This window comes from Pimephales promelas, chromosome 8, assembly GCF_988280905.1.
Source record: "Pimephales promelas chromosome 8, fPimPro1.hap1.1, whole genome shotgun sequence".
NCBI lineage: Eukaryota > Metazoa > Chordata > Actinopteri > Cypriniformes > Leuciscidae > Pimephales > Pimephales promelas.
In genome coordinates this window covers 34,337,356-34,356,456 of record NC_142776.1, presented here as the reverse complement: position 1 = coordinate 34,356,456, position 19,101 = coordinate 34,337,356, and the positions used below count along the sequence as shown (strand labels likewise).

The following is a 19,101-nucleotide window of genomic DNA, read 5'->3' as shown; positions in this document are numbered from 1 at the left end:
ATAAAAATAAAAACCCAGCAAAATTAGTATTCTGGTCTAGTCCAACACAACCTTCAGGACATCTAAAAAAAACCACAGACTGTCTAAAAGGTAATTCACAACATTTTCTACACTTCTAAACTAATCTTATATGAACTTATAAAGTTCTAAGTTTGGGATGTGATGTACATTGCAGTACATCTAATTTGTTACTGTCGTTTTCAATAAATGGCTTTAGCATTTCCTAATTTTTATTTTTTAGATAAAAAAAACAAACTCCAGCTATGAATCAGACAGAATCAGATAGTAAACAGAATTGTTATAAGAGGTCATTAGGGTATACCGCTTTTATTAAATATTTATACAACAAAGTGTAGAGCCTAGTGCGAGGACAGATCTCACAAAGCACAAGAAGGTTGCAAATGTATTTTTGATTTTCGCCTCCGAACACATCGCCTTGCAAACAACCACAAATAATTCTTTGAGATAATATTTATTTTACAGTAAAACATCACAAAGGTTGTTTCAGATCCCACTCCCCAAGTCATTTAGGAGCAAGGACATCTATCTGACAAGATGTCCAGCAGTTATTGATGACAGCAACCTTATCTTGAAGCATTGTGCATTCTGAAAAAGATCGGAGAAATGTGAATCAGGTTTTTACATTGCGTCAAGGCCTAGTGAAGGCAGCAGTTTGGCTTTATTTGGGAGGCCTGTAGGCAATCTTTCTGCTCTTCAGCACAGACCACCTGTGCCTCTTCATGTAGTACACCAAGGGAACAAGTATGGAAGCGCCCATCAACAACTGCAGAGAGAAAAACAATTAGCACTATTTTTATTAGAAGTAGGATGATTTTTTGAATGCTTTTCTGTTATACAGTGGTCATTGACGCTGCACAGCAAAAAAAGAAAAGGAAAAAAAGGGTGCTGTTTGGATTGAAATTGTCAAATGCTTAAGAGTCTATGATTGGCTCATTATTGCAGTGATTATTATGTTTGGCAGCAGTTCTTCTAACCCTAAATGATGGAGCGTGTAGCTTTTAATTTCTTAAACAACCATGTAGGAAAACACATCATGGCAATTTTCCAGAATGACAATGTCAAGATTCATCAGGATCAAACTGTGTAAGAATGGTTGGGAGGGAGCATGAAGAATCATTTACACCTCTGAGTCCAGCCCTTAAATTCTTTGGGATGTGCTGAAGGAGACTTTACAGAGCTTGACACTTGCATTGCCATTATAAGATCATGATTAAAAAAAAAAAAAAAAAAAAAAAAAAAAAAAAATGCACCTCTTTATGTAAAAAAAAAAAAAACATCACAAATTTTATTTCCATCAAGAGGTGCATCATTTTTTAAATCCCTGCAATAACGACCCAAACATAGGCTTCTAAAGCATTTGCCAATTCAAATCCATCCAGAAACTTATTTTGGCTGGGCAGTGTAGTTTTGCATTACATAAATCCAACCTTCTACCAATATCAAATGATCAGTCAGTTGAGCCTGAAGAAATCAGGAAAACACAAACCTTCAATCCCATACGTTTGCGTTGGTCATGTTCTGGCTCAGACGCCCACCTCAGGAAAGTACAAACATCTTTAGCAACCTGGCTCATGGTGGCAGGGGTTCCTATAGGGAAAAAGTGAGCTATTAAAAAACTCTGACCTACGGTATGTAATACTTCATATGTTATTTGTGACTTGTGACTACTTAATGACTACTTCTAATTCAGTAGACAGGATTAATTTATCAGTAAATGGGTTTTCTAAATGGCTAATTTATCTGTATATAAAATCAGAAGGGATATTTAGTCTTTAGTATGATATCTGCAGTCTGATATCTTAGTATGACATCACTTGATATCTGCAATCTTTGTATGGCAGAATTGAATTACAATCAAAGCCCAGCAAGTATGAAATATAACCCATGAGTAAAATATACCATTAATGAGAATGCCACCTGCAGGCTGACAAATCTTGTAATTTTATTCCCCCCATTCCACCAAAAGGAATTTAATGCTTTAAAAATTAGAAGGCAAAAAAAGAAACGCAACAAGTTGTATTAAATGACAGACATAAGATTATCTATTGACAGTCCTAGTACAAATATGAATAGGGGCAATGTTACTAGAAAACTAAACTCACCATCTTCAAACTCAAGCACCTCGTTGTAGATGGGTGGTGCCATACCAATGGCCTGACCAGGGAAATAAGGGTTGTAATAAAGGCCCTCCCTCATGGACACACCAGCTGGAGGATCACAGTAACCGGTCAGGAGTGAGAACACGTAATCTTCCCCTCCATGCCTGAGAGAGAGAAATGGAAATCATAAAATGTAAGGAAAAGAAAATCAGCAGTATGATAACACATCTATAGTGTTTAATCTCTCTCAATCATATAAAATGGCCAATTTTTGGGCTAAAAATAGCTTGTAGTAAAACAATTAATAAAGGACCACAAAAAGGGCTTTTAATGATGATTTTATGAGGATTCCGATACCAGAAATGTCTGACACTTTTAAAGTACAAAATTAAAGTAATCCGTTACCTGGCATTGACAATATAGCTGAGGTCAGGGGGCAGAGCGCCGTTGTTTGCAGCACGGGCAGCCTCAGGGTTCGAGTAGGGTTTGGGGAAGTAATCCGAGGGTTTTCCAGGTCGGGTGAACATCTCTCCTGTGTCATCAGGACCATCCACAACCTCAATCTACATAACAGAATGTTAACCACATTACAGATGTGTGTCAAAGGTGAGGTGACAAATGCATTAACATTGTTTTACGGGTGGCGCTGCAACGTTCGTCTGTTATAAGACAACTTATAAGAAAACAAGCATGATTACCAACTTGCTGTATGTTTATTTTAAATGAACAGCAACACAACTCGCAAAAATTATACTGGGCGCTATTCTTTTCTACAATATTAACTAATGACAATAAAATAGACCATCCTATGTCAATATATTGCAGTAATTCCTCTATCAACCAGTAGAAAATGATGAGAAAACACCTGATTATGCATGCAAAAAAAAAAAAGTGATATCAATTTTTGGTCAAACCGCCCAGCACTAATATACTAAATGTTATACTATACAGATTTTATCAGTAGTCAAGTCACCATTTATATAGCGCTGTTTTTACTAGCAGATCAATACATATTAAGTCTTCATAATCTTCCTTACTGACTTGGCACTCCTACATTTGACAATTCATATGGAGTAGGATGGAGTATAATAGAACTCCAAAATAAACCTTCATCAATCAGTACTTTTAAGGTTTAATATAAGTACATTAAAAATCAAGTGCTTTTGTACTTTTACTCAAGTAATACTGAAAACTTCAACTGGAGTAATATTCTGTTAGAGTATCTGTACTTTAACTCAAATACTTGATTTGTGTACTTCATTGACCACTGGTTGTGTGTGTTATCATCATACAGAATCTGACCTCTTCAGCCAGGCTCTTGACCTCCGCCTCTGTGTGTGACACTCCAACCAAGTTACGGAAGGCCAAATACTCCATACTATGACAGGCCGAGCACACCTGCTTATATACCTGATACCCACGACGAATACTGTAAAACAAAGCCATTGAAAGATTAGTTAACTCAGAGCTAGCGATTTCTCTGTTATTTGATATATACGCCTTATTCACGGCAGCGCCATCTTTGATTTTTAATGAGAATGAAAGCGAGGCTGTGAGGGATAGTCATGCATCTCTTCAATGGGCTGTACTGTTATTTAATGTGTTTTTGTATTGTTCTGCTCATGAAACACTGGAAAAATATCTTTCCAAGAAATTACAGTTGACAAAAAACTCCCGACAATGTAAGTTGTGGAAAATTGTAAGTAATCTAGGAGCTTTATTCAGCTTTTTACAGCGGATGCCATTGGAAACACGGTAAGACTATCCCTCACAGCCTCACTTTCATACCTGTCATGGCGCTGCTCTGAATAAGGTCTATTGTCCATTGATATGTACACTTCCTCCTATAGGTGGTTAATGAGACAAAATATTTCTCAAACGGCAAACCAAGGAATATACTGAAAATAGATATTCCGTTGCAAATATTTAATAACTCTATAACTGAGCTATGCCAGATTAACTCCACTAGACAGTGAGACATTATATAGAGCCAATATCCCCGTTTAATTTTATTTTAGATGGAAGAGTTTATTGAAGCTTTATGCAATCTAAAAAAAATGTTTGTTTTTTTTGTGTGTGCAGTATTATAAATAATTATAATAATAGGTCTAAGTAAAATTAAATACTTCGCTTTATGATCAAAGCTCTGTATATTTTTTGTGGGGGTTAAAACATAATACAATGATGATTAAGAGATACAAAGAAACGTTCCTTGTTAAGAGTATAAAGAATGTAAAATCTTTGATGATTTTAAATCTGTCAATTATTTTTTTTTTACATTTTGTCAATTTACCCTAATTTTAAGTTTTTCTAAACCTGTACAAGTTTCTTTTTTTCTGCTGAACACAAAAGATGATTTTTTTAAAGAATGTTGGTATTAGACTTCCATTGTAGGAAAAAAAATAAAAATTACAATGGTCAATGTTATCGTCAACCGTCTTGTAACAAACATTTTTCAAAATATCTTCTTTTGTGTAAAACAGAAGAAAGAAACTTGGTACTTTCCTGTTATCCGGACCCCACGATGGCCTACCCCTAACCCCTGCCTAAACCTAACCATCACTGGGGTTAAGACCAATCAGGGATGATGGCCTACCCCCTAACCCCGCCCTAAACCTAACCGTCACTGGGGTTAAGACGAATCAGGGACGATGGCCTACCCCTAACCCCACTCTTAACCTAACCGTCACTGGGGTTAAGACCAATCAGGAATGACTAGTTCCGAAATGGTATATGGTAGGGTCCAGATAACAGGATAGTACCAGAAACTCATACAGGTTTGGAACAACATGAGGGCGACTGATGACAATTTTCTTTTTTGGGTGAACTAACCCTTTAAGCTGGTAAGCTCTGGTAAGTGCACAAGATGTGGGATATGGTACCTGGCATGATCGAGGGAGGACAGCAAGCCATTGTGGCTCCAGGGGTATGATGGTGGGTGCAGCTCCAAATCAGAGGCCTTGACTGACTGCTGCAGCATTAGAGCCAGACCTGCTCCTCCTGTCGTCAGCACTCCAATCGTGGTCAGGGCGATCTTCTTCCCCTTCGGCAGGCTAGCGAATGACATGTTGGCCTACAAAATATAAAAACCAAGGATTGCCAAAGATTAGTTTTCAGTTAGTAATTTGAAGGATAACTCTGCCCATTCAAACCAACAAATGACAAAAACTCCTTATGATTACATTAGCTTCTATTAAAAAGATTTATTAATAAATGTTGCACAATAGGGCAAGTCATAACAAATACGGTGGGGGCCAAAAATCTGGGAGTCGGGACCACATTAAAATCTAAACGTTATTTTTTTAGAAGGATTTTGAAAAATAAATAAAGAACTGTAAAATGATTAAGAAATATGTATGACATTCAAGTCACAACTAAGCAACGTTGTGATTTTACCATGTTAAATCCTTTGTCCAAAATAAACACCAACAAATAAGTAACATTGTCAAATCATGCTAAATTTCAAGGATATTAAATTAAATCACCATATGACAAATTGTTAGCATATTGCAAAACAAACAGAAACAGTTGTCATGTTCTGTAAAAACTATAAGGATTACTAATATATCATAAGCTTTGACTGTAAAAGACCAATGATGTCACCAAGGATAAACTCAAGGAACGGCAGCTCGCATCAGTTATTAGACTCCAAGGTGCTTTTTAATTCAACCAACACATGATTTCTTACAAATAATACCCTTATTAGATAGACAAAATGTGTTACAACACAAACATTAAAGCAGAAATGTCATAATACGAATGTAAGAGGAGCCACAGTTGCTGTGACCTTGCTTTAGGTAATACACTGCAAGAGACACCGGGACATGCCAACGAATTCAGGCGAATATTTACATCCTTTAGACACCAGAATGCGAGAAAATAGAAAATTAAACACTAAAATACTACATGCGTCCATACCCGTGGGGCATGAAGAGATTTTGTAGGGTTGAGGAGGGTTCTCCCGGTGCCGGAGAACACGACCACACGGAGCGCCGCCATGTTCTTGACTGACTCGTCTACTGATAAAAAACTCCTCCACCGGATGAGAGCGATATTGACCCCTCCCTTCCCTGAAAATTACACAAGATCTTACGAAACTTATTATAAAAGATGCTAATAAACGACAACTTTTCAACTTATGGAGAACATATGTTATTTAGATAGCGAAAATAGACTTTAATCGACGCAAAATGTAAGCGTTATCTTATTTTTTGTTACTTACGTTGACCTAAGACTATTTTTGTTATAGCGCCACCTATAGGTTGGAGGTGTAGTGACCAGCATTTTGGCGGTGTCAAAACTAGTAATGGAACTTGAGCTCTGAATCGGTTAAACCACTTGTGTTCTTTTATAGATGTATATTATTGTGGGTTATTTGGCAGGGGTACAAGTTAGACCAATTAGAATCAATGAAATATTATTGTAATTTTCTGTATTAACCCTAAGGCTGTGAAAATATTAACAAAGTTTGCTGAAAACTCTATTTTTGTACTCTGCTGAAATCACGTGACTTGCAAGCTCCGAACTAGTACAGATTCGGAACGAAACTTCGCAGTGTGTATCGAAAGTCGAGTCCTACACCTGCTATAAGCTAGAAAATGTGGGGATGGATGATAAAAGTACTGCACATAGCTGGTCAAGGTAATCAAATCACAACATATACCCTCTCCAAATGACATGTTTGCTGCTGGTTTGGCTTGGATTTGAACTTGAGGCCTTTGTCATGCGTTGTTGTCAAAGCTGCATCATCATGCATTTTATTATAATTTTCTTGATTATTTATTGTATCTTGTGTTTATAACAAGTATATTATTGTATACTATATTATGTGTATATTATTTAATAACAATTAGCATTTCTTTTTGTAACGTGTGGTATGTTTTTAGGGCTATGATGGTGTGTTGACTGTAAAATAAGATGATATTGCTTTCGTGTATGGAAATTCTTATACCATGGTATTATTTATATGGTATTCCAGTGATAATTTTGTAGACTAACATGTAATGTTGTTCGTCAGCTTCATGAGGTCAAACAAAATATAATTTGAAATAGGCCTATATAATGTATTTTTTAATAAATGAAGTAAGCTTAATACTTAGTCTAAAATATTTAATTAATTGATTAATTTAAGTTAATGTAAGTCAACCTACTTTGTATTATATTATTTTATTTGAAGTTATCTAATCAGTTTCACAAGAAAAGAAAAATGGAAATTGTGCTTTAAAAAAATAGGACACCAACCAGGGGACTTCAGTTAGCTCAGTTGTTTCTCATTAAATTCCTTAGGAAATATTTGAAAACATTTTTTGGAATACGGCTGTATCATGATACGTTTTATAAGTGAAGTGTATGGTATCTGTTTATTAGTAAATAATACCATAATATTATACAATTGTACATGTCCAAAAGCACACTATTACCGTGCTACTTTTTTGAGGTATTTTTTGCCACGGTGTTTGTGTACTTTTGTAATTGCGCGTTCATTCCTGTAGATGGCAGTGTTTAACAAGTGTGCACAGGCATTTGCCCAGGTCTAGCCAGTGAGCCCTAAGCAATCAATACAGTTAGAACATGAACATTTTCAGATTTTTTTTTTTTAGGAGTTCAGCACTCTTGAGCGATGTCTAATATACATCAGCTTTAGCATTTCACTGTGTTCATACCATACTAATAAGTGTTAATGTAATTTGTATGGATAAATATAAGTGCGAGTGTTGTGGATCTTGTAGTGAACCAGACTGAACAATAACAGCAAGACAATATGATAGTAGTGGGATGAGTGACGTTAGATCTAGCACATAAAATAAAAATTACATCCTAAAGCACCTACTTTTTGTTATTCTGGAACAGTCTTTTGTGTTCATTTCATGTCTCATATATGTTGTAGTTTACTTTGCTATTTCATTACAGTTTATTTCCATTATTTCAGCATATCTGAAAACTTGTAGTTTATCACAATAAAAATAGCGGAGGTCTCTCCATAATTCAAACGCTCTGCCGATGTTGATCGTGTTTTCGCAAGTCGATCCAATTCATTTTGGCCTGACGAGCTTCAGCAGATACATTTTATTTATATTTATGTGGGGTTTGTGTTGGAGTGTGTGTTGTGCTCATAGACAGTATAAGAAATGTGGACAGAGCCATCTCAATGGAACTCCATTGAGACAAGTGAAGCCCATTTTTAGCGATTTTTTTTTTTTCAGGCACATCCGTCCCTGACGCACAGACTCAAACCGACTCAAACAGAGCTTGACGACGTAGATGTGACGAGAGCAACCCGTCTGTCTTCTAGTGGCTGTGGCATGAGAAATCTGAATCATTCCCTTCCAAAACATGCAGAGGCGGAGAGTGTGAATAGGAGCTGTCCATGAGCTTGGAGCAGGAGAAACTTTTCCTAGGTATTCTGATTAATTATTTTGTCATTTTGTCATCGAGCTTCTACTCCTGTCCATACGGTAATCTCTCTACTGTGCAACATAGAGTCCCTTGGTTATGATGCAAACGTTAGCCTACTTTTACAAAAAAAAACTGCTTCTATGGGGCCATAACATAAACTACAAGGTAATGGATCATTTTATACATTTTTCGTTTTTCTTTAGAAATAAATAAAGGACAAATGGGGTCTTCAAATGCCTCAGATGTAAAGTTATTCGCTGTCAAAGTGACGCCAAAATGAATGGGAGTCAATGGAAATGCTAACGCAAGTGAAGTTCTGCTACAAGATGGCAGCTCCCGCCAGTGGTGGAATGTAACGAAGTACAAATACTTCGTTACTTTACTTAAGTACATTTTTCACGTATCTTTACTTTACTTAAGTACAATAAATAGTGCCTACTTTTTACTTTTACTTCGTTACATTTTGCAGCAATTATTATACTTTCTACTCCACTACATTTCTACAACTTCTGTTACATTTTCGTTACATTTTCTGATCAGTTTTTCCCCTGCCAAAACGTAATCTGACCGTCCGTTCATTGCACGTTTGTCTCACCAGTGACGTTTGGTTGCCATAGATACAGTATATCAACCCGGTCACACTAAATGCGTCTCACACGCAGTGTGTTTATCATGCAACTCATACGCGAAAATTTGTTTTTACGTGCATAGGAAACACACCGTGTGTAATATATGTTTGGTTTGGTTAGGATTATGGCAAGCCAAGAGGTTCAGAATTACACCATAAATGAATCACGTTTACTGCCAAACATAGTTATTAAAATATAGTAAGGATAAGCATGATATTGCCTAATTGCAAGCTTGTTTCAGAAATGGTGACATTTTTTTTCCATCATTATTGAACATCATTATAGGAGTAGGCTATTAGGTTGAATGAGTTAGAATTAAATGTTTTATTAATCATTAGAAAATAGACATTAAGATGATAAATTGTTATGCAAGTACTTTTACTTTTAATACTTAAAGTACATTTAAAATAAAGTACTTTTTACTTTTTACTTAAGTATGGTTGTCACTGTGTTACTTCTACTTTTACTAAAGTAAATATGTATCTGGGTATTTGTACTTTTACTTAAGTACTGAGATTCAGTACTTCCTCCACCACTGGCTCCCGCGAGGCTTCAACTTCCGGTCGTTGGATTACCCCCTTGGTTGTGCTGGAGACAGGAGTTTTTTGGTGTTATCAGACGCACATGCACGTCACATCCGATGGATTTCACCGAAAATCCGACCCGGAGACTTCACATAGAAATAGCAAAACCCGACAAGTGGATCACTGTAATGTGTGATTACAACCCCTTCACACACAGGCAATTAAAAAAGGATTCATTTTAGAAGAAAAGTTACATATAGCACCTTTAAAAGATTTTCTGTTCATACAAAGCGTGAGTAAATGCTGACAAATATTTGGCTGAACTATTCCTTTAAACGTACTGTTTACTCTGAAGCATCACGCTACAAGGCCATCATTTTTTTTTTTTTTTTTAATTCTTGCTTTTCACTGTATCCCCAGAACCCAGAAAGCGTCTCAACAAATGCAACTGTCTCCACCTGGGTTTGTAATATGGGGCCGTATCTCAAAAAGCCAAGCGGCAAAAGGCTCCTAAATTGGCCACCTTGGCGAGATAAGCCTGCGGAAAATTGAGCGTGTCCCACAGGACAGGAACGAGGCTGCCGAGAGCGGCCTCAATCAGGTACAGCAAACAAGCGCTTTCAGAGACCAGGCTTTGGAATTTTTATACAGCTTTATCTGTGTTTGTTTGGAAAATAATAGAATTTTGATTCCTACTGACACTTACAATTTAGCCAAGGTCGTAAGCCCTGATATCACAATCGATTTCAATTGATACAGCCTGTCGTGGAATGAAAGTATACCTCAGATTCGACTTTATAAAGCATACCATGTATTTCAGCGTCAGCATTATCTCGATTCTATAAATGTGCTTTAAAATGATTTAGCTTAACCGACATGTTAATTTTCTCCTTTCTCTCTGGTCACAGTGTAATTTAAATAGGAAAATGCAGATATACAGGGGTCATTCAGCAGCTAGATACAATGAAAAGATTTAATTAAAATCTTCACATCAAGCCCAAACTGGAAAATAGAGTAAGGTCTACGTTGATGACGTGAGTGTATAAAGTGCTGTTCTACACCTCTATTAGAGACGGTTTGCATTGACATAAAGCTCTATAGCTCGGTCTCCATTAAAAGCTAGAATACACTGTATACCTGCATCTGACCCATGATCCTCTGGGGTAAGTCTAATAGACGCTTTATCCTTACAATCTCCCGGGGCCAGCCTTCAGCTTTGCTTGTATGCTCTCAAATGCTGGGTTAAAATGTTGCCTGCAGTCATAGTAAACGATAAAACCTGTCCCCATCAGCTCCCCATGGGCTAAAGTTAAGGGACGTCTCTGAAAGAAAAACAATGTTTCTCTGAAATGTATTAACTCCCCTTTAATAATAAATAAAGTTAAACATATTTCCCGTTTTTTTGGGTTGCTTCAAATAAACCTTTCCCAAGGGATGATTTTATCAAGTTTTTTTTCAAAGCTCAGGAGGCTTGTTGGCACTTTCCACGAACAGAGTACAAAATAGGGCATGGAGCGCCTGAAAATAAAGTAATGTTTGTCTTTTTTATCAAATGATTTTAAGTGATGGAGCTAGACTTTCACAAAATGTTGTTCTCCAACCTCAGGATGCAAAATGAAATATCTTTTGAGCTATTTTCTTTCTAGCAAGCATTTTAAGTATAGTTTAAAACCCATCGTTTTTGTGTTTTTGTTGCAATAAGTATAAAATAAGTGTTTTATGTATATTAGTATAATATGGCCTAGATATAAAAAATATTTAAAACAATCAATCTCACGAGAAGAAACAGATACTTTACATAGTAAAATACGTTATTTGTGGGAAGTGCCTATTGGAGATATTATTTGTTTCTCAGGTTTTTTTTTCTCAGTATGAATTATCTTGAAAAAATATAAAGAGACACGAATTAGACATGTTTTAACGTATAGTAAGAGTAAAGAGCTGTAATATTGGATTGCATCATTTTTTTTTTTAGATTTTAAAGAAATTTAAAGAAATATTTGCGTTCGTATTGAAAACGTACACTGTAAAAATATCGTTAGTTTAACTTAAGAAAAATAAGTAACTTGGTTGGCTTAATTTTAAGTCCATTGAAATGGAAAAATTGAGTTAATACAATGAAAGAGATTGACTTAATCAGCTGAAACTCAAAATATTATGTTATCTACATAAATGATCTAAGTTGATTTGACAAAAGAAGAAATGTTGTGATTACAAATCATGAAAATATATATTTTTTTAACTTATTTTGAATTAGTAATTATATAATTCTGTGTGTATCATACGCACTACATTCACCATGTTAAAATGCACATTTCCTAGGTGAAAAATAATATGTGACAAAATAAGTATATATGTATGAATGTACTTTTTTAGTGGTCACGAAGTAAATACTTATTCAAAACGAGTACCTGCTCAAGAGAGTGTGATTGAGATGCAGGGAGCCTACTTTTAGCTTTTTACTTCCATCGATTGTATTTACGCTTCAAAATTCATGAAAGTTGTGTTCATTTGTGAAAACTATCACTATGATCAAAACGCTTTTGTTATCTTCACTGCAATAATCCAAATGTCAGGAAAAATCTTTTTTTTTTGGTTTTTGTCGAGATGCTAACTTCCGGGTTGGCCTACAAGAATACGTCATTACTGCTGAACTTTACTGATTGCAGACTTTAGTTTGGTATCTTGGAAAGTCTAAAAAGGGACTTGCAAATCAAAACCAGAAAATGTCTCCATTTGAAATCATTGTTAGCAACTGAGATGTGCTCCCTCCTACTGACGCAAGTATGAACATTTTTAAGATTTGACAGCAATTGCTTTGATATTTCAGCTTTCAAGAGCCTGTATTTGTCATGCCATTATGACAAACCATTCCCGTTTCTCTTGGATAAAATTATATATTATGTTTTAAAATGTGGGGCTTGGACACACTGTTGTGGAGGGGTTATTAACCCAGGCAGTTGCCATAGTAACCCTCCCATCTTGAGGGCAGAGTTGGTGACAGCATGACGTAGTCAGACAGACAGGTTTGACTTTTATAAAGCTTTTCTTTCTTTCCACCTTGGAGAAGTAGAAGTAAATCTGGTTGGATCACAACATTTTACAGTACCACCATCCTGCGTGACAAGCTGTCCTTCAGCATTTCTTCAGGTATAGAAACACTGCAGAACCGAATTTGGTTTTCCTTCATGACATGTGCCACTAAATGCTGGAAAAGCTATGAAATGCCAATGAGATCTATTCAGGTCCTCTCTCTTGAAAGTCTTATTTGATATAAATCCAATTTGTTCCATTGTTGTTCCATCCAAGTCCATTGATGTATATTGAATTTGTGCTAGTCTTTGCTACAGAGATGTTTCTAAATGTGACGTCTCTCTCTGTTGTTTCAGATGCCTTTGAAATTTAATAGGAACAAAGCGGCTAAAAATCTCGTCTCGATCTCATCTAGTTTATATAACAAAAGTGTCAAAGCTGTTGTAGATGATAGCCAGGATGTTGCTTTGTGGATCCTTTTTTTTTTGGGTGGTACTAAGGTGTTGCTAGCTGGTCTCTAGGGTTTTGGCCAGTTGCTTACTAGTCCACATTAGTGTATTTCTGATAAAAATTTTGATATTTGCGCAATTTGGCCAAACATTATGTGATTTGCCAAATGCATAAATGTGATTATATATAAATAATTATCATTTTTTTATTATCCTTGTTCTTATTTTTGCTAAATAAAAAATATAAACGATATTATTATAATGTTTCACTATAAAATAAAATAAAAATGATATTTTTTCCATAATTGTTATATGTCATAATTGCTTGGTTTTCAAATGCTAAACCATCAAGGTTTTATTTTGGCAGAAAACTGCAAGGAACCAGTTTATAAGCGCTTCTCATTACAAGTTTGGGAAGATGGTCAAAAAAATATGGTTCACTGTAAAAAAATATTGTTGGTTTAACTTAAAATGAAGTAACCTGGTTGTTAAGTTGATTGAACTGGAAAACATGAGTTAATACAATGAAAGAGAATGATTTAATCATCAGAAACTTAAAATAATAAGTTATCTGAACTAAATAAATAATTTAAGTTGATTTGACAAAAGAAAAAAGAAAATATTTTTTTACAGTGATGTTTATCTTTTTCATGATTTATTGTCGAAGGTACATTTTCCTGTTATAATGTATAATTTCCCTTTAAAAAATGCTTACTACCATATGAATATTTGTACGGTCAGCCAGCTGAAAAGGAATAATTAAAAGTTTCAGTTACTATAAGAAAAGGTGTACTTTGACAAGTCAAAGATGAATATTTTATGATAATTTTTACTTTTCACAACATTTTAAAAATAAAAACAGTAGTCTACAGTATACAGTAGCTACTCATAACTTAGAATTGTATTAGAATTGTATTTCATACGACTTTAATCGGCATTCTGTGATCAATTCGCGCTACGGTAGCATTTTTCGACAAGGCAGCAAAAATCGACAGAACACCGGCTGATATGAATTGCATTCTGGGTAGATTTTTTCCAGCTATTAAACTGGTAACAGTGGTTCATATGTGGCCCTGTTAGAAAAGCAATAGCAAGAGTTTAATATTTGAAAAATATCTCGCCATAAGCATGAGCAATACGCATGTTTTTAGCCCCTCCAGAATCAATCAGTAAAGTGTCACCAACTGCTTATGCACACACGACGGGGGCCAGCAGGGGCGTCCGTATACCAATATGAAAGCTTATTATTGGTGTGAGAGCTGTTGGCAGCCTGTGATGGAGTGGCTGCGGTGGGTGCACCGAGGGAGGCTTCTGGCTTGTCGTACCAAACGTTGGCAAGTAATCCATGAGAGTTCTCAAACTCATTCTCATTTTATCCCTCTTTCTCCCTGATTATTGTGGCGGAGGAAGCGAAGTGTTGCATGAACGCTCTCTTCCATTAAGCGGTCTCTTGTCGCTGTCTGCTGCGATGACTCTGTGCCTCACCGGCGCACCTGTCTCCTGGTGTCAGCCGGTGTGTCGCTTTCTCTCCGTCCTCCGTGCGGACAGCAGGAAGCTACGTATGCCCACCGATGTCAACCATGATTAACGACAGGCGGTTCAGTGATGCCCACCCTCCCCAGGCTGAGATCCGGGTAGAGTAGGCACAGAGTTTCTGAGGTTATCAACACCTTAGGCGGCTAAATTGAGCTTGAACGAAGGCTGCCTCGATGTTGCATGGCTGGGCTACATGTATTCTAAATAACCACAGGCAAATGTTTTTTACTTATTTGTTATTTGGATTTTTCACATAAGCTGCAAATAGAGGGAGCAGACACATACTTTGAGATGCCACGATTAATATACTCTGTTTAAAGGCCAATTCACACCACACAGACAAACGCCAACAAGGAAGTTGGCTGTCGGATTTATGATTTTGTCACACTGGACCAACAGACACTGTTCAGTCGGATGAAAACAATCCCTGATAAACGCTAACAGGGTTAACATACTAATCTGACTAAATCCAACAAACATGTTTGTTTGTTTGTTTATTAGGAGTAGTTCACTTTTAAAAAAAACTTTTGCTGATAATTTACTCACCCCCATGTCATCTAAGATGTCCACATCTTTCTTTCTTCAGTCGAAAAGAAATGAAGGTTTTTTATGAAAACATTCCAGGATTTTCTCCATATAATGGACTTCATTGGGAACCAAACGGTTCAAGGTCCAAATGAGAGTTTCAGTGCAGCTTTCAACGATACCAGACGATGAACAAGGGTCTTATCTAGCGAAACAATCACTCATTTAAAAAATAAATAAAAATTTTTACGTTTTATAAGCACAAATACTCGCCTTGCTCTGTTCTGTTCTCTCCTGTTCGAACTCGTTCATTAAAATGAACAAATCTTTTTTCGAGTCATTTCGTTCGGTGAAATTATCAGCAAAAGTTTTTTTAAAAGTGAACTACTCCTTTAAGATGAACATTTACTCACCTGAAGGATACAGGGTTTCACTTCAAGTAATGAAGTGATGCAAAACAAAAACAAAACAGTAATTTCCCCCCCATATTTTGTCTATAGGTTCAGTAAACTGTTCCATTTCAAAACATAGATTTTTCTGACTATTAATTTCAAATCTCAGGCATTACAGAGCTAAATAAAATGAGGTAAGAATCTGGATTAATTATTTTTTGGTAAACAACATTATGCCACAAATGCTGCGCTAATATGCTGTCGTGCCACTTCTGTCGTGACTATAAAAGCATGGATACTGTATTGTCTAATCAGCTTCCAGGAATGGAACAATCCATAATATCCCGTTCTGTTTACTTTCAAGAGTGCTTTACTACATAGATCAGATATAGAAGTCACAAGGACTCAATGGGTGCTTCTCAGTACTCATATTGATGCTTCCTCATTTCCTTTGTCCTCCAGCCCATGACCCGGAATCCGATCAAACTCAGCCATCTTGAAGGGCATCTCAATTGTCTAATTGCACCGCAAGGAGCCCAGGGATGAGGAGCGAGGAACAATCATGGTACATGAAGGTGGAGCTAAGACGAAAGGAAAGCAAGCGAGGATGCACAAGTAAGAAATGATAAGCACCCAATGGCATGCTTTTCATTTAGGACTTTTAATTTTATCAGAGCTTCTTCTGAGGTGCATCGTGTCTTCACAGTAAAAACTGGTTCACGGTCGTTCAGTTATGCAACATTTTTGTTACACAAGTACACTCTGTAGATTCATACAAACCCAGAGGAAGGTTTTCTTGCTCAGAGGTTGTTCTTTCACAGCCCAGGAGACTTGTTTTTTTTTCACATGTTCATTTAAGCATCTGCTTTAGAAATTCTTTTAAAAGATATAAACAGAAACAAATGAGAAATCTGTATGTTTCTATGGCATCGCTGTCGAGGAGTAATTAGCTGGTGAAGTGGATTTACTTATTGTAGAGTTAAGCATTGTAAAGCAGATGTCTTAACAGATGTCAACCGGGAAATTTTTTACGAGTAGTTCATTCATACCTATGCAAGATCGCTGTGAAAATACAGACCGGAAGTGCTGAAAAAGGGGCGGGGCTACATACAATTTTTTTTATATAACTCTGATTGTATTCGCCGGAACGAAGAATGTCATATACACCTAGGATGGCTTCGGGGTGAGTGAATCATGGGCTAATTTTCATTTTTGGGTGAACTATCCATTTAACAGTTGTGGTTTATGGTGGAGTGTGTGGTTACTTTGAGAATTGATGTTTTATATGGCATCTGGACTGGCCCATTGAGCCCGGCTGATATGGTGTTCATTCTGGGTAGATTTTGTACAGCTATAAATCTGGCATGACATGTGACGGTGGTTCAGATGTGGTCCTGTTGTATCTAGGGAGATGTAGCTGTGTCTTACCACCATCAGTTTGATTTAATTTCAGGTGCCCAGACCAGGGCAAGCGCATCTCTACAGTAATTCATCCTGACCCCAGTCTCAACTGACACCTGGATCAGTGCCAGGAATTTTGATACGATTGGGCCAGATCTGCTACTACCTGGATTTCAAATGTCCATCTGTGTAACATCACATCAGTATATAAAAAATCAAGACGCAATAATCTGGGTTAAAGAAAATCCATTGTTATCATGTCTGCTTTGGACTTCAGAGGACTTGAAGACTGTGGGCTTCAGTTCATTTTAAAATGGTATTTTCAGTAGATCAATTGATGTAGATCAAGCCATTAGGGAGTCATCGCTGTTCTGCAGTGATCTCTGTAAGTTTCAAAAAAATTATATGCATCTGTTTTAAAAAGAAATATTTCTTTAAACCCCTTTTTAAAAATATGCTCTTTTTTACGCGTAAACATTAATTATAGTTTCATGATTTTCACAATGGCAATGATTTGGTTGTAATTTTTAAGAATTAATTAAAATGAATGTAATTTAAAGTTGAATTAATGCTGCACTCTAAAAAATACTGGGTTGTTTCAACCCAAATTTGGGTCAATTATGGGCAAACCCAAATGTTGGGTTAAAAATGTAATTTTAACCCAAATTCAACTTTCGATTTCAACTGTAATTCTTTTAATTACACTTTTAACCCAACATTTGGGTTTGTCCATTTTTGACCCAAATTTGGGTTGAATCAACCTAGCATTTTTTAGAGGAAATAATGAATAATATTTTAGAACAAAAACAAAATGCTAAACCGACCTCAATCTCTCAAACCAAAGTAATATTTATTTTGAAATGATCTCTATATCCATGTATTTATTTTTTCAGTATTTTTATTTTAGTATTTCCAACACTCTAAAAGATGCTCGGTTGTTTCAACCCAAATTTGGGTAAAATATGGACAAACCCAAATGTTGGGTTAAAAATGTACTGTAATTAATAAAATTTACAGTTGAAAGTGAAAGCTGAAGTTGGTTTAAAATGTTTAACCCAACATTTGTGTTTGTCCAAATTTGACCCAACAACCCAGCATTGTTTAGAGTGTATATATTATATTTATACTATTAATGCAGTTATATTAACCTAATTATTAGGTTCTAGCTGACTATGTGGATTTGAAAACTTTGAAAAAACAGTTAAAAAGATATAGAAACAGACCTTTATAGGGTTACGGTTATGATAACGAAATAGTATGCGTGAATATGGTATGCACTATAAAAAATGTATTCACATCACTCATCAAAAAGTATGTATTCATCCGTCAGCTCCTCTGATAATTATCCTCTCGAGTTTTAGATAGAACACATTTCACTTAAAGATTAAAAGGACTAATGTCTCATTGATTTCTTTCTGCTTGAAGCATTAAACACTTGTGTGTTAATTATTTATGAAGAAGAGACAGAACAGATCTCCTTGTATGGTCGGTGCGAGAGAAAAGTGTCTCTTTTCAAAAATGTCTGAAAAGAGAAACTGACTAACGTGACTTCTATGCCAAGCACATATCATTCGGAGTGTTTTAACATGGCTCTGTCGGTTCATGGCCGTTTGCTAATGGCTAATTGGGTAAGAATTAAGATGTATTTTCACATTCACTTGTTGTGCCAGTGGAATGGGAAAGGCCATTGCCACATTTTTAAATCAGTGACCGACCGCAAAATGATTCTGTGGTTTTTCATACTTAGAGGCCATGTTAGGCGGGGTAATCGTGAGTTTGTCTATGTGGCTGTTTGTATTAGTACGTGATTTACACTGTCACATTTCCATTTTATTTATGTCTATTACAGTGGTTCAATTGTGGATTGTGACCATGTAAAAGGTCTGTTGTGAAGGCGCATAAAGCAGGGAGAAATCAATGTTAAGTGCATAAAATGAATTGCAACTCTCAATATAACTATGATTAGCAACATAAATAGGCTTATCAACTTCCAAAGAGAGGACAACATATAAAATCAGAGAAATCTGAGAACCTTCAACATGCCTGAAACACTGTGATGAATGAGCAAAACACTTAAATAAATGACACTAATAGCA

At 36.1% G+C, this 19,101-nt stretch overlaps 1 protein-coding gene and 1 long non-coding RNA gene across 3 annotated transcripts in view; one reads left to right on the top strand and one right to left on the bottom strand.

Moving 5' to 3' along the window:
* Nucleotides 1-311: 311 nt before the first annotated feature.
* Nucleotides 312-6,335, bottom strand: cyc1 (cytochrome c1). The gene is made up of 7 exons (XM_039693369.2): nt 6,039-6,335; nt 5,003-5,193; nt 3,423-3,549; nt 2,526-2,683; nt 2,124-2,284; nt 1,508-1,608; nt 312-784 (listed from the first exon to the last, which is right to left on the bottom strand). The coding sequence occupies exons 1-7, from the start codon at nt 6,117-6,119 to the stop codon at nt 680-682; spliced, it is 924 nt and encodes a 307-aa protein (XP_039549303.1). The 5' UTR covers nt 6,120-6,335; the 3' UTR covers nt 312-679.
* An 84-nt stretch (nt 6,336-6,419) lies between these two features.
* Nucleotides 6,420-19,101, top strand: part of LOC120494113 (uncharacterized) — a 79,092-nt gene continuing 66,410 nt past the window's right edge. The window contains exons 1-4 of one of the 2 annotated variants that reach the window (XR_016169556.1): nt 6,420-6,761; nt 8,324-8,518; nt 10,090-10,270; nt 16,067-16,219. This is a non-coding gene — a long non-coding RNA (uncharacterized LOC120494113). The remainder of the gene's footprint in view (nt 6,762-8,323; nt 8,519-10,089; nt 10,271-16,066; nt 16,220-19,101) is intronic. The other variant, XR_016169555.1, reaches the window with a different exon arrangement.

Excerpts from the sequence above, each read along its gene's own strand:
- cyc1 (XM_039693369.2), bottom strand. The coding sequence starts at position 6,119 with ATGGCGGCGCTCCGTGTGGTCGTGTTCTCCGGCACCGGGAGAACCCTC. Across the intron at positions 3,550-5,002 it reads TCCTCCCTCGATCATGCCAG|TATTCGTCGTGGGTATCAGG; the intron begins GTACCATATCCC and ends TTTGTTTTACAG. Across the intron at positions 1,609-2,123 it reads GGTGCTTGAGTTTGAAGATG|GAACCCCTGCCACCATGAGC; the intron begins GTGAGTTTAGTT and ends TTTTCCCTATAG.